Source organism: Malaya genurostris, chromosome 2 (genome assembly GCF_030247185.1).
Source record: "Malaya genurostris strain Urasoe2022 chromosome 2, Malgen_1.1, whole genome shotgun sequence".
Classification (NCBI taxonomy): Eukaryota; Metazoa; Arthropoda; class Insecta; order Diptera; family Culicidae; genus Malaya; species Malaya genurostris.
The window spans coordinates 174,732,064-174,759,744 of NC_080571.1; the positions used below are offsets into that span (position 1 = coordinate 174,732,064).

Consider the following 27,681-nt stretch of genomic DNA (forward strand, 5'->3'; position numbering starts at 1 on the left):
GTCTAACTGTGTGTACATTATGTTTAAACGTGAAAGCGATGCAATTGCATTCGCTTCGGTTAACAACGAGGTGCACAGCGTTGAGTGTGACAACATTAAATACAAAATTCCTGTGCACATGGTGGACAATGCCATACAAGTACGCGTGCATGACCTTCCCCCGCAGTCCAGCGATGAGTATGTTCGGAAAAGTATGTCGCAGTACGGTGAAGTTCTTTCCATCGAAAGGGAAGTATGGCGGAATTTTTTTCCGGGTATCCGGAATGGCGTGCAAGTGGTACGTATGCAACTACGTAAAGCAATTCCATCTTACATCATTTGTAATCAAGACGGGAAACATCCGTGTAAAACGCTGATTGCGTATGAAAATCAACTGGTTACATGTCAGTTTTGTGAACAACCTGCACACTACGGTAAACCTTGCACTGAAACTGCGAAAAGAACATCTTCAACAAAAGACAAGGTCAACCGTTCAACAACGAAAACTAGTGAGCGTAGTACTCCTGTTTCACCATCAAACCAACCAACAACTGCAACCAATGTGCAACAAGGCGCTTCTACAGCAACTAGCAACGAGCTCAAGACTGCGAACAACAAGGAAAACGAAAAGAAGACGAAAATCAACAACAAAATTACCGATGCGGCAATGGAGGACGAGACGAGCCACGAACAAAGTGCCCCTCAACCCTCGCAGAAGGGAAATGGAAGCTCTTCTCCTCCTAGAAAAAGAGTGACAACGAGATCCACTTCGAAAAATTGTTTATTTAAAAAATCGGCTAATTCGGCCACGTAAAGCTTGTACGCAAATAGGCCTGAATAAAAAACATCTTTTAAATAAAAAAAAAGAGTAGCTGCACCAAGCTTCCCTGTCAGCATACGACCAAGGTTCTACCGGAGTTAGTTACCCGATCTTTCCTATGGTTGCTCGTACCCCAGCCGGCACCGCGGGGAGGTAGGGATAGGAGTTACTGGACAAGAGGCTAAGAACCACACTGGGGCCTGAATTACGCATTGTCCAGTCGTTTACCAACCAAAAACTGTTCACATATATTAAATCAAATGATTTCCTACGTTTCAATAATAACGTTTGATTTAAACATTCACCTATTTTACTACAATGCACTACTTAACGTCACTTTCAAGGATGGTAATGAGATGAGATTAAGTTAACTTATTCGCGTGACTGAGCTTGAGCCAGAATGGCGAGATGATACTTTATCATTGTGTTGTGCTTTTGATCTAGAGATTTAAGAGTGTCTAGTATTAACATCTTGATCAACTTGATCAATGTCCCTCAAATAGCTTGTCTGTCACTTTCGGTTCCGGAGATATAAAGGTATAAGTGACATAACCGAACAAACCCATTATTTTTACTGCTCAATTTTCTTATACTTTGCAGAACCGATGTTACCAAGCTTGGGTATTTTTGGAAGCCACTATTGAACCATTGGACAAGTCCTTTTCGTTACCGGAAATATAATGGTAAAAGTGACATTACCAAAAAACGCGTTGTTTTTTTACCGCTCAGTTTACTCAAAGATCTCTGAAACGATTTTCACAGGTTCGTGCATTTTTGAAAGCTGTTGTGTATGGCGGAACACATTGTAAGCCTTTCTAGCAGTTACTTTATACGGAACTCAGCCATACACTTTAGCACATTTGATCTTATGATTTGGTGCATCAACACTCATCTCTTTAAATTTTATGAGCGGGACCGATACGATCTAAACTATGCTCGATATCGATAACGGTCAACAGGACTTCAAACACTTGAAATACTTGAATTACTTACTGCGCATAGCAAAGTAAGGCAATGATAATTCTTAGTTAAGAAGGGACTTTGCACAAAATTGAACGCTGTGTGTTGTAACGCCAATAATCATGAGAGGGTAGTCCCTTGAATGGCTTAGTTCGGTACTGATTATGATGGTGGTGAAATTACGATGAATTAGGCATCCATGAATTTGTAGTATGAATCAGCATTGCAACACATAGTAATATGTACTTATGAAAAGGACAAAGTGACGGAGGAATTATACCATCATGAGATGAATTTCTTCAGAGGATACAACGGCCAATATAATCTACACCAGCAGTGATGCTCTAACCTAAGGGGCGATGATCTTAACAGCTGCTGCAGGAGCCTACATCTTAGGCGAAGCGGTATACAAATTGAACAGAAAGGAAAGGATCGCAGAGCAAGCAGCCAGAAGGATCGCAGCTAGTAGAGTATAAAGATAAGTGAAAAATTTTAGTTTTATTTCATTTATTAGTATTATAATAACAATAATATTATTGTTTATATGAAAAAAATATTCGATAAATATATGTTTTGAAAATACACATTCAAAAAAATGAAAAATGTAGTCTAGGAAAGATATTATTGAAGACATTTTAATGAAATTGATTGATAAGTAGCAAAATTTTTTAAAACCAAAAAATATATACAAATTTTGCCGAAGCAGAAAACCACACATTTAAGTTATCGCACGGAGAACCCTTCGATCATAAAATTGCGATATCGCAGTTTTTGATTTTTGCGATAGTTGATTTAACTAATTTCTTTTTGATTCAACCAATATGGTTTTTGATTTGCATATATTCAAGAAGTTGAAAAATATGTTGTTTTGAATGCTGTCAAATGCCGGAGATAGTTGAAAGCAAAACAATAATCGCAATGCAAAATCAACAACTTTTTTAGTTGAAATATGTTCGCGTCGCTTCAAAATGTTAATGAAAACAACATCGATGGTTAAAGCGTTTGGTGAAATTGTGTTCATTCGATTTGAGAAATTTATGATTCCATAGCAGATGTTTATCTAACAGCGGTGTTGTGATAAAGTTAACCTTGTTTAAGATGAAAAAGATTTGGTGACAAATTAGAAAATGTTAATGAATGATCATCTCGTAATCTTTCAGGTATGCGCAAAAATTTTATACTTCAAATTCGAACATTAATTTACTTCCAGCAGACTGTTTTACTTCCAGCTGTTTGATACCGATGATGATGTTCATTCATTATCAATAAAACGCTTTTTAACATGAATTTAATTTATAAAAGTAACAGGAGCGAAGGGTTTCAAACACACAGAACGCGCTGCGATTGAATGGCGCGTTTAAATTGCCGTCGCAAAATTCCAATTCCCAGCGGTTGATGCATCCAAGCTCATATAAATTGACTAAAATTATCAGTGCATAACTTTAGTTCAACCGTTTGAAAGCATCATCTTCCAATACTCGTTTTAGGTAAATTTAATAATTTCGCTAATTTACTCACCCCTCCGGTCACTTTTGCTGATTAAAAACGTTTTTCTACATCAATCATTTCCGATCGAATCAGAAGTATTTTATTAGAATCAATCAATTACAAAAATCAAAATCACTTAGAGATCAGATCAGTTCTGATTTTGTAATGATAATTTATTCCAACTATTTGCAATGTCTAAAACAAATAAAACCGATTTATTTTTCAACTAATAGAATTTTGTTTCAATAACAACACCAGTTATTTCAACTAAAATATTTGTTGAAATTGAAAGGTATGTGTCCTCACTAATTGACAGCATTTTTTTTCAAATAGTTAAATTAGTTGTTTCAACCATCGTTTCTGCTAATCGAAAAACAAAAATGACAGTTGAGTTAAAACAACAAGTTAGTTGTACCAAATTTTAACCAATCGAATTTAGAAAATCAACTAATATTCTGGTTGAAATGGGATCGCGGGTGGTTCCGTGCGGTATAAGTACGGATGTGTAATGTCAGAGACATAACTGGATTTCGTGAATACGAATAAAACTGGCACTCTTTTTTGACCTTCCGAATATCAATTAGTTAATCGATGACGTGAATTGTGCAAGCTTCCCCCTTCTTTATTACTAGAATTTGAAGCGGTAAACCTTAACTAAAGTGCGACCGATGTCCAAAAGAGAGCACGACTTGAGTGTTTGAGGTTGTGTACCACTTAAAAAGTCTGCTTTCGTTACTGGCGATTGCTGCTCCTGACGACCGAAGTTCAAATGAGAGCACGACCTGAGCGTTTGAGGATTTGTACCACGCAAAAGATTTGTTCTCATTACTGGCGACAGCTGCTCCCGACGATCGAAGTTCAAATGAAAGCAGGACGTGAAACGCTCTATACATGGTTTGTTCTTACTAATGTTGCTGGGAGAACGTCACCTCGACATTAAGTTCCGTCTGAAGCACTAGAAGAAATGAACGATTTTCATTTTTTTTGCATAAATATCTGTTTATTAATCTTATTTTTGTGTATTACATCAACGTTTTACAATACAAGTGTTCTGACCCTTTGCGACCAGCGCCAAAGATGAAGAAGCAGTACGTCCCCCGGCCGTATTCATTTCGTGACGTTGAGGATAGTATTGAATCATTCGGCGCTGAGGAGGGTCAAGACATAAAACTTTGGCTCCGACAGTTTGAAGAAATATCAAATGCTGCCTTTTGGAATGATGATCAAAAACTTATCATGCTTCGTAAAAAGCTAACAGGAACGGCGAAACGATTTATGTTCAGTGTTCACAATATAGAAACATTTGCTAAACTGAAGTCATCCCTAATTTCTGAATTTGCCCCTCTCGTGTGTTATTGTTATTATATTGTTGACGGCGTAACGAACGACGAATATCACCGCTCGATGTTGTACGTTGCTCGTACCATAAAACAGCTGAAGGAAAAATTGCTCACATTCGAGAAAGCACAAGCGAAAACCGACAAAGAAGCGAGACAACCGTGAAAAATCCAAACAGAAGAAATTTAAGGACACTGCTTTAAATGTGGCGACCCTACGCACGTCGCCAGTGACTGTCCGCAGAAAGGCGGAGGACCGAAGCGTTTTTTGTGTAACAGTTTTGGACATTTGTCGAAAGAATGTGCCAAACAGCCGAAGATCGTAATGCGAAGAAAAAGATTGCGAAAGTAAACACCATCGCAAAAATAAATCAATCACAACCAAGTGTCAGTGTGAAAATAAATGATCGTCAATTGCACGCAATTGTTGATACGGGAAGTGGAGTTTCACTGATACGAAAAGACCTGATATCAGATATTGAAAAAGGAGGATCCAGTGTTAAGCAATCCGATATGAAAATTCGAGGATATGGCGGAAAAGTGGAAATAGTTTGTGGTGAAATCGAACTATTGACAGAAATTCGTAGTGAATTATTCAATATTCGTTTCTATGCTGTGCCGCGGGATGCGATCGATACGAAAATTTTAATCGGCATGGATTTCCTTGATGGTGTTTATTATTCAATAACACCGGACGGCGTACGTATCGAAAAACGTCTTACTGAAGCTGCGAAAGAAGATGTTGATACGAAATGGATTCGATGCATCGAAGAATACAGTGATAGTGAAATAACAGTACCACATCAATATCGTTCGAGAGTAATGGAAATCATCGAACAATATCATCCGGAAGAAAATGTTACTGCGAAAAATCCTTTAACGATCAAAATGTCAGACAAAAAAGTAGTGCGTCGTATAGCTTCGTTGGAAAAGGAAATTGTGCGAAATCAAATTAATGAATGGCTTGATAGTGGTATCATACAAGCATCCGATAGCGAATATTCCAGTGCAGTTGTGGTAGTACCAAAACCCTTCTTAATCCACCTAGTGGTGTGATAATGCCTTTCTCTTCTTTCATAACAGTCTCATGAAAATATGTTTCACACATTTTTAAAATAATTTTAGACGCCAATTGATTCAGATTGATTCGAGTAGTTCACAAAAGCATGCTTCAGTGTTTATGTCACACAGTCAGTTTTTCCAAACTAGTGCTTGACATTTGCGTTGACTATTTGTATGAGAACAGTGATGATAATCTAAAAAAAGCCTTCTTAGTTCACTTAGTGAAATTTTCATATATCTTGAAAAATCACCATAGGGGGAAATTTTCGAAATCGAAAAAAAATTGCTGATGCCAAAAGGCTTAGAATTGCATGAAACGTCGAGATTTAGTGTCATCTCGAAATAATTTTTTTTTGAAAAAAGTCCCAGAAAGTTGATTTGTTCAAAAAAAATTTTTTTTTGAGATGACACTAAATTTCGATGTTTTATGCAGTTTTAAGAGTTTTGGCATCAAAAAAATTTTTCGATTTTGGAAATTTCATGTACTCCCCCCTATGGTGCTTTTTCAAGATCGAAAATTGTCAAACCTTTACCACCGGGCAGCACCCCTTAAGCATGTCCGATTTAGGTCAAATTTTGCATGAAGGCTTTTTTCGAGGTGCTTAAACTTTTGAGCACTAGAACTTAACGAAAATTGAGGTGATCCCAAAATTTTGGCACCCTTATATATTAGAGCGGTAAAAATCAACGTGTTTTGTCGGTTACATCACTTATACAATCATATATCTGGAACCAAAAGTCACAACCATTTGATCTTCGAACTTGATCAATGGCCCGACAGTAGCTTTCAAACGAGCCCAAGTTTGTTAAAATCGGATCAGCCATCTCTGAGAAAATTGAGCGCGTTCAAATACAACGCTTTTTGTCGGTTACATCACTTATACAATCATATCTCCGGAACCAAAAGTCACAGCCATTTGATCTTCGAACATGATCAATGGTCCGATAGTAGCTTTCAAACGAGCCCAAGTTTGTTAAAATCGGTTTTGCCATCTCTGAGAAAATTGAGCGCGTTCAAATACAACGCTTTTTGTCGGTTACGTCACTTATACAATCATATCTCCGGAACCAAAAGTCACAGCCATTTGATCTTCGAACTTGATCAATGGCCCGACAGTAGCTTTCAAACGAGCCCAATTTTGTTCAAAGCGGTTCAGCCATCTCTGAGAAAATTGAGCGCGTTCAATTATCTTCGAAAAGTGCACACACACACACATGCATACACACACACAGATCTTTTCCGATCTCGACGAACTGAGTCGAATGGTATATAACACTATGGGTCTCCGAGGCTCCGTTCGAAAGTCGGTTTTTCCAGCAATTCTAATACCTTTCTATAGAGAAAGGCAAAAAGGATGGCTCACGTCGTGTTTGCATTGACTTTCGCAAAGAGAACAAAAAGGTAATCCGTGATAACTTTCCGATGCCTTATGTCGAAGAGCAAATAGATCACTTATGCGGTGGAAGAGTTTTTACGACGCTTGATTTGAAAAACTCTTACTTTGACGTGCCAGTAAAGGAAAGCAGCAGAAAATACACGGCCTTCGTCACCAATGAAGGACAATACGAATTTTTACGTGCTCCTTTTGGATGGTGCACTAGTGGTAGTGCTTTCGGAAGATTTATAAGCGAGGTGTTCAAAGAGTTGATATATGACGGCACGGTAGTAATCTTTTTCGATGATATGATTATACCTTCCGCGACGGAAGAAGAGGGACTTGAAATGGTAAAAAAGGTAATAGGTGTTGCCGAGAAAAACGGGTTAACGTTTAACTGGAGGAAATGTGCGTTCCTCCAACGTCGGGTTGACTACATCGGTTATACTGTCTCCGACGGACGGGTCGAACCGGCGTCCGGAAAGATCGAGAAAGTCAAGCGATTCCCTCAACCGATCAACGCTAAACTGCTGCAGCGTTTCTACGGTTTAGCGAGTTACTTCAGGAAGTTCAACCCATCCTTCGCTGACATTGCTCGCCCGTTGTTAAACCTATTGAAAAAAGAAAGTACATTTGTGTTCGATGAAAAAGTAGCAGCGTCTTTCGATCAAATCAAGAATATTCTTACCAACTACCCAGTTCTACGAATATTTCAGCCAAATGCTGAAACAGAGGTTCATACAGACGCCATCAAGATGGCATTAGCAGGTATTCTGATGACGATGGTAAGTTTCATCCATGCTACTACTACAGTCGTTTGACGAATTCCGCCGAGCAAAATTATCATTTGTATGATTTAGAGGCCTTAGCAGTGATTGAATCGGTAAAAAAGTTCCGTTGCTATTTGCTTGGTCGAAAATTTAAAATAGTAACCGATTGTATGGCGTTCAAGGATTCTATGTTGAAGAGGTGAGTCAATTCCCGTGTTGCCCGCTGGGCGGGTATTTTAGTAGAGTTTGAATATACCGTTGAACATAGATGCCACATGTAGACGCGTTATCTAGGGCAAACGTTTTGACGATATCAGCTACTGTGAGCTCTATGATGCGAGCGGCACAGAACGATGATGAGAAGGTAAAAATAATTAAAGATGTGCTGGAACAAGGAGGTACAGTTGAAGGTTATGTTCTATCGAATGGAGTGCTTTACAGGGTAAATGACGGTGTTCGGCGACTGTACGTGCCAGAAACCATGGAAGTGGAAGTGATACGTTCGTCGCATGATCAAAGCCACTTTGGCGTGAAGAAAACGCAGGAGAGGATAGAAAGCGATTATTACATTCCCAGAATAGACGGGAAGATAAAGCGGTGTATTGCGGCATGCATTCCCTGTATCGTTGGCGAGAAGTAGCGAGGTAAACCTGAAGGCGAACTGCAGCCGATACTTAAAGGTGACATACCGATGGATACCCTTCATGTCGATCATCTAGGTCCAATGCCGTCTACAAGATAGTCTTATAATTTCATTCTGACCGTGATTGACGCTTTTTCGAAGTATGTATGGTTGTTTGCTACGAAATCGACAGCTGCGGATGGATGTGACCGTGGAACGGCATTTACTTCGAAGTAATTTAAAAAGTTCTGCGATGATGAAGGGATTGATTTACATACAATTGTTACTGGTGTCCCTCAAGGAAACGGTCAAGTTGAGAGGGTACATCGTATCATAATACCAATGCTGACAAACTTGTCCGTGACGAAGCCTGACGAATTGTTCAAACATGTTATTCCAGTTCAAAAATATCTGAGTAACAGTTGGCAGCGAGCGGTACAGACTACGCCGTTTCAGTTGATGCTTGGAGTGAAGATGCGGAACAAAGAGGATGAAATTCTTCATGAACTGCTTGATAAAGAGTATCGCGAACAATTCGAAAAGAACGATATGGACTACGAAAAATGGCTCGCGAAGGAATCATGAAGATCCAGCAAGAAAACCTGAAATATTACAACTCCTCGCGTAAACCGACGAAAGGATATCGAGTAGTCGACGTTGTAGCGATTCCTAGAACCCAATTCGGAGTCGGCCAGAAGATGAAGCATCGTTATTTTGGCTCATACGAGATTGTGAGCGTTTCACCCAACAATCGCTTTGAGGTTAGAAAGCTTGACGACGCAACGGAGGGACCGAAGAATACATCGATCGCTGGAGACTATCTGAAGCCGTGGGCACTTCCGGGCCGGAAGTGATGTCAGGAAAGGCCGTGTGGAAAAAGTGTTCTATTTGTATCTTCTTCTTTCAATATAATTGGTTTTATTAATTCAGTGAAAATGTTTGAAAAAAATCTAAGTCCATTAAAAGAAAACGAATTGCAGCTTCAACCAATTCTATTCATTAAATAAACTTTTTTTATGATTTTGTTACTATTTCAATAAAATAATGGCGCGTTTTATCCATAGCTTGGGTAGGTAGGCAGCTGCGAATAAAAGATAAAACAAAATCGAAATTAGTCGTAGTTATTCGTCTATCCACATCGAGTGTTATTCGTCTATCCACATCGAGTGTTAGATGACGAAATGAACGATTTTCAATCAAAGTTTACCTTTTATAGATGTCTAGTAGATAATCGGAACTGACTACCTCAAAACCGTCGTCCGGGTGCGAAAAAGGCGAGCAAGCGTAATGAGTTTTCCTCATTGTTTCTAAAAAATTTTAGAAAACTTTGTATTTCAGTTATTTATGGATGTTGAAAATTTATTAACAAATTCCTGATCATATTTCCGATAGCTTGAAGCAAAAATTATGCTGTTGGGTTAAGTACATCAAGAGATACTCGCGATAAAGTTCTGACCATTGAATACGATGGCTCACCGGAAAACCTAACCAGCGTGATCGATGCTTTAGACATCATCCGAAAGCTACCAAAATATAAGTCAGGTTCAGGCACGAAATCCGAACAGCAATAAAAATATATAATTGCGAAATAAACTATAGAAACTTTGTCATCCTAAAACTGGACGTGTACAGCAAACCCATTACACTTATAGTGGATACGGGAGCCGACATATCCATCCTTAAAGAAAATACCCTTAACAAAGACGTTCTGATCTATACGAGCGACAATTGTATTATAAATGGTGTTACCAAAGGAAAAATTTAAACCGAAGGTACCAAATATGCTAATATCAAACTAGATAACCATTTACTACCCCAAAAATTCCAAATCGTTAAAAAGGATTTCCCTATTTTCACAGATGGAGTTCTCAGTCGAGATTGCCAAGTACAATATGGATGTAATATATGCCTTAAAACATTACACAAAGAATTTAACACAGAAAATATACCGTTTAACACTAAACAACATTTTATAGAACTGTGTAATAAGTATAATGTAATATAACAAATTATCCCATCCATGATCAATTCTAAGTACAGTTTACATTCAATCCCACACCAAATGTGACATTTCCACGTATTTGAATATCCCGGTCATAAATCTTACAGGAATGCGCGTATCGCATTTACCTCGACCTAAGTCCACAGCTAGCAATATATTTCGTGATTGCCTGCCCTGCACAAAGCGGAGGTCGATAACCAAATCTATGACATCACAGCTGGGCCACAGCTGTGAACGTTTTTACCAGTCCTTCTCCATTAGTATGACATTCTCTCCCTCTTAATGGTTTTTCCGAGTTCTTCCGCTCCAGGTACGTCCGGTAAGAAACGATAAGTTACGGTAAGAATAATTGTACGGCTAGAGATAAGTAGAAAGGAAAATACACATTCATAATTAAAAACGTGATTAATCCACCTACCAGTGAGATGATACCTTTTTTTTATCAATACGCATGTGTTTTTGCATGGATATTCTTAGGTGTTTTAGTTCTCATGATATTATTTTAATAATCGTCGTTTTAAACGGCAAATTGAGATTTTAATCACTCATTACCCTGTAATGTCGAAACTGCAAATCGTATCGAATTTCAATCTTAACGTGTGACAATCGATTGAACATTCCATGAGATGTCGAAGTAAGTTCCACTTTAGAGTTTTTCGTCATTATTTATGGTACTTCCAGAGCCGGTATTCAAGAATTAGCATAGCCCAAAATGATTCGAATGGCCATACATTATTACGCCAAACAATTTACATGAAATTTATAAACTCATCATCTGTAATTCCAGAATCGGATAAAATTCACCAATTTTGTATGGGACCTTAAGTCCTGTAATATTTGTTTTTGAAGTTCAATTTGGTCTTTTTTGAGAAAACGATTGAGCTTTGAGAATCGATTCGATACTGGAACCGGAATTCTAAAATCGGTGTAGCCGAAATCAGTTAAATTCACCTGAGCAGTGTGTAGACATCTTTGAGAAAATGTAGTGCGAATCAAAATTTGGGGGTACATTCCGAATCCAAAAACGAATACCGCCCAAACTGAAATAAATTTATTTGGTAATCGACTATCCAAATCTGCAAACCCGATAAACCTGATTAATTTATGTGAAATGGACATTTTTATACTAATCACCCTGCATTTTCTAAACCAGAAATCGGATCTGACTAAAAAGTAAGAGGTTTTATAGGATTTTAAGACCTCTCATTTGAATCATAGATGATTCTTAGATTTCATTTGAATCTTAGATCGGTTCAGCCATCTACGAGAAAAATTAATTGCATTATTTTAATTTCGTTTCACATATCATCCTGTGGTTCCGCAATCAGAAGTCGGATCCAAACGTAATTCAGGAACCTTGTTTGGGAGTATACGACTTTTCATATGAATCTGAGTTTGTAGAAAACGGTTTAACCATCTCCGAGAAAATTGAGTGAAATTATTTGTCATACACGCATTTGCTGATCTCGACGAACTGAGTCGTATGGTATATGGAAGTCATGTTCTTCCAGCATTTATTGCTGTAAATAGTTTAAATCAATATAATTATGGAATCACTTCCAACTCTATAATGCTGGTATCATCTGGTTTACATATGCCATATTCGAAAGATTATGTTGCCAAAAATGAACCGTGCTAAAATTGGTCCGAGGCAAATTGTCATAAAAAAGGATGCTGTACACAGTCTTTTTGGTACTTAGAAACAATTATATGTAACAGTATAAAAAATCGTGTTTCATGTTGCTCCCAAGCATTGATTTTTCATACAGCGCTCAAAATTCCTTCTACTGGAATAAGGCTTACACAAAAATATCGATATCTCCGTTAAAAATGGACGGATTTTAACAATCTATGGCTTGTTGGATAGGTATTACCGAGCGAAATCTAAGTCTGGAGACATATTCTGTTTTCAAGGTCAAATGTGACAGATACTGTCAGAAAACTGAAAATTTTGACATAAAACTTCGTATAACTCAAAAAGTAAACATCCGATCTCAAAACCATTCAATAGCGTTCTGGGTGACGGGGAGACCTTTCATTTGCGACTATTTGATCAAAATCGGTCCAGCCATCTCTGAGATCTCGACCTCTTAGTTGACAACACACATACAGACACACACACATACACACACACACACAGACATTTGCTCAGTTCGTCGAGCTGAATCGATTGGTATATGACATTCGGCCCTCCGGGCCTCGGAAAATTTTACGAAAGTTTGAGCGAATTCTATACCTATTTTTTATATATATAAAAAAAGGTAAAAACGAGTCAAACACTCTGGTTCTCAATCCGAAACTACTTACAATAATGATATATATTTTTGGATTAAAATATGTATTTGTACATAAAAAATAACCGTACACCAGAAGTACATAAGTCCGAAATCAAAAAGTATATTGATAAAATTCTTGATGAAGGTATAATTCAACCTTCTGTATCACCTTATAATTCACCCCTTTTATTAGTACCAAAAAATCTGCAACAGAAGAGAAAAAGTTGCGATTAGTAATTGGTTTGACCCAACAGTTTCCAACGTATGATGACAATCTCCCTAAATCGATTACCACCAGAGTGTGCGTTTTTATACATTGACGACATTATCGTGGTGGGCTGTTCGATCAACCACCATATGAAAAACTTAGAGAAAATTTTCCAACAACTCAGGATATATAAATTAAAATTTAACCCAAGAAAATGTATTTTTTTCGGAAGTGACGTCACATATTTGGGTCATCACATTTCGGAAAAAAGCTATTTTACGAGATTCATCCAAATTCTCAGCAATAAAAAAATATCCTACCCCTACTAATGCAAATGATGTAAGGCAATTTGTAGTATTTTGTAATTACTATCGTCGCTTTATCGAAAATTAAGCGAAAATAGCACACCTATTAAACAAGCCACTCAGAAAAAAAACAAAAGTTCAACTGGTCAGCTGAATGTGAATCAGTTTTCCAAACACTAAAAACTGGTTTTAATCCAACTAGTGGTGTAATGATACCTATCTCATATTACTCATAACATCATAAATATTCTTCGTCATTTGGGGGTTTGGTACCTCATGGGTAGCCAGTTCACATTACTTATTTCATGTTTTTTACGTTTCATCTTCGAATTATCAGTGCATCAGCAGATGTTGAAATGCTGGTGCAAACCCCCGGATCAACGTAATTCGATGAGCAGACATAAAGTTAATGCATTTTGCAAAACACTTGTTTGTGCCGAAGCGCTATGTCTAACCTGATGTGCCTTTCTTCGTCGAGCTACAGCGCGAGTCAGTCGATGTGTCTTGTGCGCCCAGGTTCTAATTAGTTAGTTTGCCTATGTTCGAGGTTTTATTTTTCCAAGTGCAGTTAGGAAGTTGTTCAAGTGCAGCGATAACCCATTTTGGTGTAGAAGCGGCAATCGTTGACAAAATCATCGATTGTCCGTACAACAAGTTTTCGATTACAAGGAAACCACGATATCCGCCATTCTTCAGCGAGTTGTCTTCCATTGCTTGAAATCCACTCCCCGCGCAGCTCCCTTGCGTTGGGATCAGATCACTCCTACAGAAAAGATTGTGATCATCGTAGCAGGTGATCTATGTACGACACCCATACCAGCGTAACATCTGAGCGTCTGACGTCTGTTCTATTACCACTACGTGAGCAGACGACGACAATGCACCGCTTTGATACAGACACAGCTAAGAATATTAGATTCAAGGTAGTTGTATCCTATCCCTTGTCTCACCTACAGTAGATACTAGAGCGTGTAGAAGGGTATACCCGTAATTTATCTAGTGCCTCCGATGGTCCTAAACCACATCAATGGATGATAGTGAACCGACAGAGGGTACATCATATCCCATAACAGAAAAAACCTTATTAACAAACGATCCGAACATGGATATGAGTGACCCAATAGACACCGAGCCTTTGAATCCAGATCATAAGAATAATGCTGCTCCACCTAAAATCAGTTCTACCCTTCCGACCCCCCGTCTCAAGTCCTACCCCGAAGATTATACCGGTCCCTATATTGTTTTTTTCCGTCCGAAAATCAAAAGACTGAATACGAATCAGATCAGCAAATATTTAACTAAGCTTTTTACTTCTGCAATCAGTATTGATATGGTCGGTACCTTCAAACTTCGAGTAACTATCGGTGATCGCAAACAGGCAAACGAGATAGTTTCCTGTGCGCGCTTTACCGCTGAATATCATGTTTATTTGCCCAGTCACGCCGTCGAAATTTCGGGTGTGATTACCGAAGGGAGTATGTCCTGTGAGGAGATTATGAAAGGACACGGACAATTCAAGAAACACACCAGTAATCCCATCAAGATACTAGAGTGTAGACAGATGGCTTCAGTATCACTAGAGGGTGACAAAAAAGTGTATTCATTCTCTGGCTCATTTTGTGTGACCTTTTCTGGATCGGCTTTACCGGATTATGTTGTAATTGACAAACTTCGATTGCCGGTAAGACTGTATATACCAAAGGTGATGAATTGTTTAAAATGTAAACAACTTGGTCATACTGCCCAGTATTGTTGCACAAACCTCGCTGTTCCTCATGCGGTGAGAGACATGACGACGGTACGTGCAAAAAACCACCCAAATGCGTTTATTGTGGGAACACATCTCCACATGATCTTGATGTGTGTCCCACCTATGTTGTGGCTCCCAATCCAACAAGAAACAAATCGGAGAGAAGAAATCAAAATCAATATTCAATCTCCAAGATAAAATGGATTTTCCTCCACTAATAGATACACTCGACAACTCCAAACTTCCTTTTTTTAAAAAAGTAAATCCATCTACAGTGGATCAACAGCAGTCACCAGAGACCACAATGTTCACACTCACAAATATAGTCGATCTCATCCTGAACTTTTTCAATGCTTCCGAACACGTAAAATCCATTATAAAAGGAATTCTTCCTTGTGTGGCCCCTTTCATTAAACAACTAGCTTCCAAATTGCCCTCCTTGCAACAATAATTTCTTTTGATGGATAGATCGAATATTAAAGATAGGGAGCAAATTTCCGTTCTGCAATGGAACTGTCGTAGTCTTTTGTCAAATTTAGATGATTTTAAAATATTAGTAAATAATACACTATGTGATATTTTTGCATTATGTGAAACGTGGCTCTCACCAGATTTAAATTTCATCTTCCCAGATTTTAATATTATTCGGCAGGATCGCTTAGATTCATACGGTGGAGTTCTCTTAGGAGTCAGAAAATGCCACTCATTTTACCGAATCGATCTACCTTCTACCCCAAGTGTCGAAGCAGTCGCCTGTCAGGTAACTGTCAGAGGTAAAACTTTTAGCACAGCCTCAATATATATTCCTCAGAGAACCACACACGGAACAACCGAAATTAGCTCTCCGCCTAATTCGTATTACTGTTTTTGAATTAGTTGATTTTAACAACAAAATTTTTAAATTAACTATGAAATTAGTTAAAATTGAGAATTTAGTGTGCTGAAAAAAACTCTTATTTTTAGAGAATGTGTTTAGTTGGCGAATATCATGGACACAAACCAGCAATATTTCAATCCAGTACGAAATTCTCATTGACAACTAATTTTGTTATTAAAGTCAGAAAATTTGGTTCTATTTATCTATCACAATCATCGCTGAAGTACAGCACAAAGAAAACAAAAACTGAATTGATTTTATTAACAAGTTTATGAGTCAAATACTCATAAGAAGTGTCAAATCAGAACAATCCATTGAAAAGCTAAAAAGGACAGTCTTGTTGAAACTGTTTGCAAATTGTTTTGATGTTCTTCGCATGTGTTACGATATATCCATATATAAATTTCTAAACCGATATGTAAAAATGAAGTAAACTCTTAGTGGAAAGTGAATTTATTCAGAATTTGTGCGCATTTGAAGCGATTATGAGTAATAATGTTTTACGTGGAACAGTGAAGTGAGTTTCGAATGTTGCACTCTATTTGTATATGTATTCGGTTTATGTTTTCCGAGTGCTCAAAGTTTTCAGTGGGAGTCGATTTCGCGAAGTCGAATGAAGAAAGCAGCGATTTAGAAGAAAAATTTTCAAAAGAAGAATGTTTCGCTTATGTCTTTTTCTCCAATACAACATCGTATTTATACCTGCCAATATAGAAAAGACTACCGCGACTGAAATATTTTTCGGTAGTAGTGTGCCATCTAGTGGCTAGTAGTCATTACGGTGTTACCGTTTTTTTCGGTGACAGTGCGCCACATAGTTGCAAATTGCAAAAGCCAATTCAACCATTTATGTTGGTTGAAAACAACGTTTTTATTTTCTAATTCAACTAAAAAATTAGTTGAATGGAAATGAAGTGTGCCTTAGCTAAGAAATGACAGCACGTTGAATTGGTGAATTCAACTAAAAAAATAGCCATCTCAACAAATATTTCATTATTATTAAGGGAATCAGAAATAAAAAATCTAAATTAGCAAAAGTAAGATTTTTTTAGTTGTCTCAAAAAATAACTAACTAAAATCAGAAAATCAACTAATTTTTTCGCCAAAACGCTGATTTCGGTCTTTCCGTGCAGTATCTCACGCAGCCCTCCCTAATATCTGCTTGGCAATGTCAGAGCCAAAGTTTCTGTTGGGGGATTTCAACTCCCACGGAACAGGTTGGGGAGAGCTGTATGACGATGTTCGCTCAACTATGATATACGATCTCTGCGAAGAATTCAATATGACAATTATGAACACAGGTGAAGTTACACGAGTGGCACCTACAGCGAGAGACAGCCGCTGAGATCTCTCAATATGTATCTAGGTTCAATATCTTTGAGCTGCACTTGGAGAGTAATACAAGATCCCCATGGTAGTGACCATCTTCCGATCGAAGTTTCGATTATGAACAGAACACACACAACTACGCGCGTCGATTCCAAGATTGATCTCACGAAGCACATTGATTGGGAAAAATACGAGAAAGTGATTATTGAAGGTATTCAATCAGTCCCGGTATTACCTCCGCGAGAAGAATATCAATTTCTGTCTAATCTTATTATTGACTCTGCCAGCCAAGCACAAAAGCGAACAGTGCACAATACTTCGTCTCGTAAAAAAACATCTAGTCGGTGGTGGAATAGCGAGTGCACAAAACTCTACCGAGAGAAATCCGCTGTGTTTAGGGAATACCGATAAAAAGGTCTAATAATTTTTTTTGAACAGTATACGTCACTTTCTCGAAAATTCAAAAACTTTATAAAAGCAAAGAAAAGGAATTATTGGCGCGAATTTGTTAATGGATTGACACGAGAGACCTCAATGCAGACTCTATGGTCTGTAGGAAGAAGAATGCGTTCTCGGTCATTGAACAATGAAGCTCGAGAGTGCTCATCTAGGTGGATATTCGACTTTGCCAAGAAAGTTTGTACAGACTCCGTACCAGTGAAACAAGAGTTTAGAGAAACACAAGTAGAGAGAAACGAGATAGATAAAGAATTTACGATGGTCGAATTTTCGCTAGCGCTTCTGTCCTGCAATAACTCTGCTCCAGGAATTGATAAGATTAAGTTCGATTTGCTAAAGTGGCTCCCTAATATAGCGAAGTGGCGATTGCTAGATCTATTCAATCAACTCTTGGAAATCAACTTAATACCGGATGATTGGAGACAAGTTAAAGTAATTTCTGTATAAAAACCAGGTAAACCGGAGTCTGATTGAAACTCTTACCGCTCAATATAAATGCTGTCTTGCGTACGTAAACTTTTAGAGAAGATGATTCTCCTTCGACTCGACAGTTGGATCGAATCGAAAAATTTGCTTTCAAATACGCAGTTTGGATTTAGAAGAGGCAAGGGGACGAATGATTGCCTTGCTCTACTCTCCACAGAAATTCAGATAGCCTTTGCAAAAAAGGAGCAAATGGGTTCGGTTTTTCTTGATATTAAGGGAGCTTTCGATTCAGTATGCGTGGAGGTTTTCTCAAATAAGCTCAATGAATGTGGATTGTCACCCATTTTAAATAATTTCCTACTAAATTTGCTGTCAGAAAAACAAATGTTTTTTTTTCTATTGGAGACCTATCAATAACAAGAGTCAGCTATATGGGTCTCCCACAAGGCTCATGCTTGAGTCCTCTCCTTTACAATTTTTACGTCAGAGATATTGACACGTGTCTAGCAGAAAATTGCTCACTGAAACAACTGGCGGATGACTGTGTTGTCTCTGTTATAGGCTCAACAATAACTGAACTAAAAACCCCGCTGCAGGACACTCTCGAAAACCTGTCTATTTGGTCTATGAAATTGGGTATAGACTTCTCCCCTGAGAAAACAGAAATGTTGGTGTTTTCAAGAAAGCGCAACCCAGCCGAATTTTCACTTAAACTAATGGGTAAGCCGATCGTCCAAAATAATTTTGCTAAATACGTAGGGATCTGGTTTGACTCCAAGTGCACTTGGGGAAAGCATATAGCTTATCTGACACAAAAATGTCAAAAACAAATCAATTTCATGCGAACAATTACCGGAACATGGTGGGGGGCCATCCCGGAAGATCTAATCAAGCTATACCGAACAACAATCCTCTCAGTCTTAGAATATGGTAGCTTCTGTTTCCATTCTGCTGCAAAAACACATATATTAAAGATTCAACGTATTCAACACCGATGCCTCAAAATTGCGCTGGGTTCTATGAATTTGATGCACACAATGAGCCTGGAGATCCTAGCAGGAATTCAGCCATTGATGGATCGTTTTTCTGAGCTTTCACTTCGGTTTTTTATGAGAAGTGAGATCTTAAACCCGCAGGTCATTACAAACTTTGATAAGTTACTCGAATATAATCCACAATGTCGTTTCATGACAATGTACTACTGGTATATAACCCTGGAGGTTAGTCCTTCCAGTATCGATGTTAGCAATAACAATTCTACAGACTACAGTTGGCCCTCCGTATTTTACGACCTATCGATGAAAAAAGAGATCCAGGGTATTCCGGAAACTCATCGTTCAAAGCTCATCCCCTCAATCTTTGACCACAAGTATAGATATGCCAATAAAGACAGAAGATTATTCACGCACGGATAAGAAATAATGGATACTACTGGTTTCGGTATCTATAATACATCTCATAAAGCGTCATTCAAACTCCAGAAGCCGTGTTCAGTATACGTTGCAGAGCTAGCCGCAATACACTATGCGCTGGAGCACATTGGTACCTTTCCAGCAAATCACTACTACATCTTCACCGATAGTCTAAGCTCTATTGAGGCTATCGGTCAATGAAACCAGTCAAGTACTCAGCGTATTTCCTGAATGAAACACGAAAAACCTTGAGTGCTTTGTTAAATGGTTCATATTCAATCACCATGGATTGGATCCCCTCTCACTGCTCAATTCTGGGAAATGAGAGAGCGGATTCTCTGGCAAAGGTGGGGGCTTTAGAAGGAGATATATACGAAAGACGAATTACCTTTGATGAATTTTACTCGCTGGCGCATCAGGAAACCAAGATAAACTGGCAGAGAAAATGGTCAGACGGAACGATGGGAAGATGGTAACATTCAATTTTCCCTCTTGTGTCGAAAAAACCTTGGTTCAAGGGTCTAGGCATGAGCCGTGATTTTTTTTTCTAATAAAATTTTTATTAGGCTCATTTGCTTTAGCTTAACGTGGCCGATTGTCTTGTTGTTAGGGAGAGAGAAAGGGATGCCGTATTACGGGGCGGCATACTCCCCTAGAGTTAGTAAGAGGACATAGGGAGGGTGGGACCTACACAGTATTGAATTGAAATTTGAATACATCATTGCTTTGTGGCATACATCTTTTAGACACATTTTGCGTTCGATGAATCTTCATGTTTTCAGCTTGTAGCAATGAAGAGATTATTCTGGATTGGGATGCTTTGTTGGTGTGCTCTGACGTTGATGTGACGTTTTTGGGTAGCTTCCAGCAACTCAGTCAGTTCAAGGCAGGTGCATGCTCCGAAGCATCGTTTACACAGGCCATACTTCCAGCAACGTAAAGAAGAGTGCGGTAGAGCTGTAGACGAGAACGAGATAGGGAGAGCACTAAATTTGAGCATTGATAGATTTTAAGAAATTGTAGATGAAAGTCATATAAGAAAGATTTCGAGTTGCCAAGACGTCGCGGACTGGTACGAAGGGTGGTATACCTCGGGCCCGAAGGGAACCTATGAGTTGGGACCTGGCATCACAATACTCGACACATGTCCAAACAACATGCTCGATGTCATGATAATCCTCACCGCAAACGCAGATACCACTCTCAGCGAGCCCCACACGACGGAGATGCGCGCTGAACTTATAATGATTAGACATGAGCCTTGACAATACACGAATAAAGTCTCGACTCACGTCTAACCCCCGGAACCAAGCTTTCGTCGATACCTGTGGGATGTTTAAGTGTAACCATCGTCCCAGAGTTCCACTATTCCATGTATTCTGCCAGCTGGCTAGAGTTTTCTGACTACAGCAACTGAAAAATTCATTGAAGCAGATTGGTCTTTCATAGATATCACCTTCTAGTGCGCTCACTTTGGCTAACGAGTCCGCCCTATCATTGCCCCGTATGGAACAATGTGAGGGGACCCAAGCCAAGTTAATCTGGTATGATTTTGCAGATAGAGCACTCAGTTGTTCCCGTATTTTCCCCAGGAAATACGGTGAGTGCTTTCCAGGCTTCACTGAACGGAGAGCCTCAATAGAACTGAGACTGTCCGATACAATGAAGTAGTGATCTGTGGGCAGAGTGTCAATGATCTCAAGGGTATAGTGGATTAGCAGTCGATATGAGAGATCCCAGAATCTGTTTTTTAACCGTAAGACGCCCGCCAGCACTTCAAGACTCATCGTATGGGTTGATAGCATGCAACCCAAGCCAATGCGTAAACAACGATACTGAATTCTTCCCAGTTTAATGAAATGAATATTCGCAGCGTAGCGGAAACAGAAACATCCATATTCCATTACTGACAATATCGTCGTTTGGTACAACCTGATCAGGTCTCCTGGGTGAGAGCCCCACCAAGTTCCGGTTATTGTACGTAGGAAATTGATTCTCTGTAGGCATTTTCGTTTCAAATACCTAATGTGACATCCCCAGGTGCCTTTGGAATCGAACCAGACCCCGAGATATTTAAATGTGAAGACCTGAGCTATGATTTCACCCCCTAGTTGAAGCTGTAATTGCGCTGGTTCTCGCTTCCTTGAAAATACAACCAGCTCAGTTTTCTCCGTAGAGAACTCGATACCCATTTGAAAAGCCCATGTCGACAAGTTGTCGAGGGTATCTTGCAATGGTCTTTATAGATCGGCAGCTTTGGGTCCTATAATAGACACAACACTGTCGTCGGCAAGTTGTCTTAGCGTGCAAGATGTGTTGATACATTCATCAATGTTATTCACGTAAAAGTTGTATAAAAGGGGGCTTAAGCATGAGCCCTGAGGAAGACCCATGTAACTGAATCGCTTTGTCGTCAATTCACCATGCTCAAAATGCATGTGTTTCTCGGACAATAGATTATATAAAAAGTTGTTCAAAACTGATGAAAGACCATGCTGATGCAACTTCTCAGATAGAACGTTAATGAAAATTGAATCGAATGACCCCTTGATGTCGAGGAAAACTGATGCCATTTGTTCTTTACGAGCAAATGCCATTTGAATTTCTGTTGAGAGCAACGCTAGACAATCGTTCGTTCCTTTGCCCCTGCGGAACACAAATTGTGTACCTGTAAGCAATCCATTTGTTTCGACCCAATTGTCTAGACGGAAGAGAATCATTTTCTCCAACAATTTCCGAATACAGGAAAGCATAGCAATCGGCCGATACGAATTGTGATCGGAGGCTGATTTTCCTGGTTTTTGAATAGTAATAACTCTCACTTCTCTCCATTCGTGTGGGACAATATTACCCTCGAGGAACTTGTTGTTTCGTTTGTATTCAATGTCGCGACGCGGGATATCTTCTGTTCCGGAACAGAATCAGGACATACTTTCTTAGCAAAATCAAATATCCAGCGGTTAGAATATTCCTCGCTTTCGTTCGCGTGATTTCGATTGCGCATGCGACGGGCCGTATTCCAAAGAGTGCTCATTGCTGTTTCTCTCGTTAATCCGTCAACAAACCTTCGCCAGTAACCGCGTTTCTTAGCTTTAATCAGACATTTCATTTGAAATTCTAACGCCGCGTATTTCCGATAATTATCTGGGGTTCCGTTCCTTCTAAACGAGATGAAGGCTGAATCTTTTTTCGTTTTCAGCTCTGAGCACTCTTTGTCCCACCATGGGTTGGGAGAACGCATACTAGTTTGCGGGCTGGGTACTCGTTTCGTCTGAGCTCGAATTGCGGTGTCAAGAATCAAACCAGCCAAAAATGTATACTCTTCCTCCGGAGGAAGCTCCTGTGATGTTTCTAGTTTCTCAGATATCGAGCTCGCGTAACGTTTCCAATCAATGTTTCGTGTGAAATCGTACGAAACATTGATTGTTTCCGATGGTCTTACACGGTTGGTGATAGAAACTATGATCGGCAAGTGATCGCAACCGTGAGGATCACAGATTACCTTCCACTTGCAATCTAACTGTAGTGAAGTCGAGCAAAGGGATAAATCCAGCGCACTTGGTTGTGCTGGCGGTCTAGTGTTCCGTGTTATTTTTCCCGTGTTTAGAATTGTCAAACTGAAGTTGTCACACAGATCTTGGATTACCGAAGAACGATTATCATCATATAGGCAGCCCCATCCTGTACCATGCGAGTTAAAGTCCCCTAAAACCAGCCGCGGTGAAGGAAGAAGTTCTATGATGTCTGCAAGCCGACGATGCCCTATCGAGACTCTGGGAGGAATGTAGATAGAAGCTATACATAGATCTTTGCATTTAATATTAATTTGGCAAGCAACAACTTCAATTCCCGGAGTCGAGTGGAGGTTAATATGATAAAATGAATAGCACTTTTTAATCCCTAAAAGTACCCCTCCATAAGAGTCTTCTCGGTCCAGGCGGATTATGTTAAAATTATGGAAGTCGAGGTTGATGTTAGAAGTAAGCCAAGTTTCACTCAAGGAGAATACATCGCAATTATGAGTATGTATTAAGTGTTTGAAAGAATCAAGTTTCGGGATGATACTTCTGCAATTCTACTGAAGCACAATGATCATATCTTCGATTCTCAGTGGTAAATTATCCATCAAAAGATACGATCGCTGCAAGGAGGGGCCATTTTGCAGTCAACTGTTTTAAAAATGTCCTTACTGTTGGCAGTAGAGAAGTTAGGAAGCTTTTAAAAGGATCAGTAATATTGAAGGCTGTTAATATCCAGTCTACGATATCAGAAAATTTCAATAATCTAGCGTTTGTTGGATTTTCTGGTTGTGCTTTGGGGTCATTCGGGTTTTTTGATGCCCCAGGAAGTGCTAGGTACTCCTTATCATCCTTAAGTTTTTTGAACCTAGGAGGTGTTTGCTTCGGTTTTGAGTCAGCACTTTTTGTTTCCGTTTGGTTCTTTTGTGACGAAGAGGACAGTCTGAGGCCTTTACGAGGAAGCTTGGGAGAAGCCAGATTTTGTCTTTTCCTGCTTCCTTCAACCTGTGTGTAGGAAGGTCCTTCGCCTGGGTCGTCAGAGGTATCCTCTTCAACTGGCAAGATTGCAAACGCGTTCTCAGGGGTCGATGGAGTGATTCTTTTTAAGATTTCCGCATAAGAACGTTTGGAACGTTCTTTCACGGATCGCTTCAATTTCTCCGCACGCTATATGTACGTAGGGCACACCGAAAGATCATGAGGATTCTCTCCGCAGTAGCAACACTTTTTCACTGCTCTTCTGCAGAGATCGTCCTCATGGGCCTCTCCGCATTTGCCGCATCGCAGTTTGTTGCAACAATAGGTTGCCGTATGACCTAGCTGTTTGCAGCTTGTACAATGCATTACCCGCGGTACATACAGCCGAACAGGTAGACGAACTCCACTCACTACCAAATAATTTGGAAGTGCAGATCCGGCAAAAGTCACGCGAAATGAGTCCGATTGGTAAAATTTACCATCTATCGATTTGGAGTGCAATTGCTTGCACTCCAAAATTTTCACTGGTTGAAGGTCGGGGTTTTTGAAACGGCCTACCCCGTCCTTCATCAGATCTTCGATTGTCAGACTTTCGTCACGGACCACACCGTCGATCTCCACCACATGAGACGGGACGTACACGCGGTACTTCTTCGTGAACAACTCGCTAGTAGCAATCTATTTTGCTTGCTTCAGGTCGGACACAACAACGAGTAACTTGTTTGGCGAAACCTTATCTATTGTTTTTATTGCCGAGTAATGTTTTGTCAGGTCCCGAGCAATATTTAAAACTCTGAGAGACTTTAATTTGGGCCGGAAGTATACCACCCACGGACCCCCCGAGCCATCGTCTTGGTAAACTTTTTGGCGAGCAGGCAATATCTTAGAGGGAGATGGAGGCATCGGAGAGGGAGATGGCATCGGAGGGGGAGATGGTATCGGAGGGGGAGATGGTATAGGAGGGGTAGATGGCATCTCGGAAGCAAACTCAGACTCTAAATGTTCTTCGTTCATTCGTTCAGCTTCGCCCTTCTCCGAGACACCCCCACTGTCATCAATATTCATATTTGAAGTGCGGGAGTAAAGAAGTATCCCGCACTTGAAATGAGAATGAAAGAAATAAATTGAAAAGAAAATATATGAATAGTAAAAGTTGAAAGAAAAAATTTGAGAAAATACTTAACAGTATGTCACGGTAAGCTGTTAGGTGAGTTGCTCCTTCACTCCTTCGTTGTGCCTCAGCGTGACCTTGACTCAGGATTTAGCTGCTGCGATGCGGGTAGCAAACAATAGAAATAACTGCTGCCCGAGGATAGCACAATAGCGTCTACTGTCGATACCGATACGAAACCGGTGCACAGACTGAACTCACTTGCGGGGATGCTACTTTTTATCACTTTTATTTAATTCCTATACTACAGCCTCTGCTGTGATAGGCACCTTCGTCTTACCGATGTCGATTGTTAAAAAAACGCGTGTGCTCACTTCGAACATTCGGTTACGAATGAGCCGTGAATTTATTCGAGTTATGTGTCGGCTGATGTCTAACCACTACTCGCTCAATGCACATGCGTTTCGGTTGCCACTCAGATACTAACCTATGCGCCTGCGGCATAGATTACATGGATATAGAGCATATAGTTTGGGAATGTAGCGAATATTGCGAGGCTAGATCTGAACTGATTAAAACTCTCCGAAATAGAGGAAAGCAAACTAAACCTGTTAGAGATGTTTTGGCATGTATGGATTTGGAGTATATGAAGATAATTTATTGTTTTTTTAAAACAAATAGATATCAGTATTTAAGTTTGACTTTTCCTATGCTTTGAAGGATTCTCCTTCAAGACGGCCTCGTGCGATCGATACTGACATATTTAATCACAATTTTGTCTTATTACAGATACCTAGATACATCTAGTACCCAAAAACCAATACTACCTGCAGCATCTACAACAACTTCAAAAATCCAGAGAGATACAAACAAAAATTATTATGTATACTAACCTTTTGAAATTAAGTAGTTTAAATTATTATTAACAAACTGGAAACTGTTAATACGAAGCAACTAACATAGTCCATAAAGAATGTAAAATGTAAACAAAAAATGTTAAACTTAATTTCGGCTACGCTATGCTACATGGTGAACAAGCCTACCAAATAAATTAAATTAAAAAAAACCTGATGTGCCGAAAGAACGAAACAAATTTGACGGCATACTGACCGCTAACAGATTTTAGTCATTTGGGGATTTGGTACCTCGTGAGTGGCCAGTTTGTGCAGAGTGCACATGACTTATTTAATGTTTTTTTACGTTTCGTCTTCGACTCATTTAATACACTGAAGTGCAGCGCCCTTAGCAAAATTTTTCTTTGAATTTACCAATATTGTAGAACAGTAGGAAGTTGTGAAGGAGACTCGTCAAGCGAACTTCCATATCAGCGTAGCCGCAACCTTGATGTATAAACTTTGTTATAGTAGCATGGACATTTCCGAGCATTAGTCATCGCAACGATGGTGGAGAAACTTTGTTATAGAAACATGGACATTTCCGAGCATTACTCAGTTCAGCAATGATGTAGAAACAAAGTTATTGTTTTCCATGGACACTAGTCACTGCCACTGGCATAGTGACAGTGTTCTCGGCTTTTGGTAGAGCTTCGGGAGAAAGTCGGATGAACTTTCTACTTAAAATTGCAAGCTCAGCTTGTACTAAAATCTTCGGGCTTCACCCGAAAGTAAATGTTAGGATCTTAAAAACCCATAGTTGAGAAGAGTTAGCAGCCAGTCAGTTTCAAAGAACTCGCGGGAAATATCCGTAAGTCTCGGGTGTTGACCCGTAGATAATTCACGTGAGCTCAGTTTCAGTTTCATTTCGTAGAGTCCTAAGAAGCTATGTGAAACAAGAAGTCGTCGAGAGTAACTTTAGTTTTGTGAACTTTAGAAAAATTAGAAAAGTGAAGCGTTTCATCCAATATATCAGAAAACCGAAGTAAAGTGTTCCATCCAATATATCAGGAAACCGAATGAAAGTGTTCCATCAAATATATCAGAAAACCGAAGTAAAGATTTTCATCCAATGTATCAGAAAACCGAAGTAAAGTGTTTCATCCAATACATCAGAAAACCGAAGTAAAGTGTTCCATCCAATATATTAGAAAACCGAAGTAAAATGTTCCATTCAAAATATCAGAGAATCAGATGTTTCGACCGCGAAATCAGAATTATAAAGTCCGGTCGTTGAGAATATTTGAACATTTAAACACGATTGTAGCCATAGTGTAAATGCATGAAAATAGAATCGTATTGCAAAGGGATAAATCCAGCGCACTTGGTTGTGCTGGCGGTCTAGTGTTCCGTGTTATTTTTCCCGTGTTTAGAATTGTCAAACTGAAGTTGTCACACAGATCTTGGATTACCGAAGAACGATTATCATCATATAGGCAGCCCCATCCTGTACCATGCGAGTTAAAGTCCCCTAAAACCAGCCGCGGTGAAGGAAGAAGTTCTATGATGTCTGCAAGCCGACGATGCCCTATCGAGACTCTGGGAGGAATGTAGATAGAAGCTATACATAGATCTTTGCATTTAATATTAATTTGGCAAGCAACAACTTCAATTCCCGGAGTCGAGTGGAGGTTAATATGATAAAATGAATAGCACTTTTTAATCCCTAAAAGTACCCCTCCATAAGAGTCTTCTCGGTCCAGGCGGATTATGTTAAAATTAT

The 27,681-nt window shown here is 39.3% G+C and overlaps 1 protein-coding gene across 2 annotated transcripts in view; it reads left to right on the plus strand.

Annotated features, from left to right (window-relative positions):
- The window catches only part of LOC131432461 (uncharacterized), a 567,367-nt gene extending 540,131 nt beyond the window's left edge, over window positions 1-27,236 (plus strand). For both annotated transcript variants that reach the window (XM_058598753.1, XM_058598754.1), the window contains exon 21: window positions 25,855-27,236. In XM_058598753.1, coding sequence (XP_058454736.1) covers window positions 25,855-25,862 — 8 coding nt within the window. In that variant the 3' untranslated portion in view covers window positions 25,863-27,236. The remainder of the gene's footprint in view (window positions 1-25,854) is intronic.
- The last annotated feature ends 445 nt before the right edge of the window (window positions 27,237-27,681 follow it).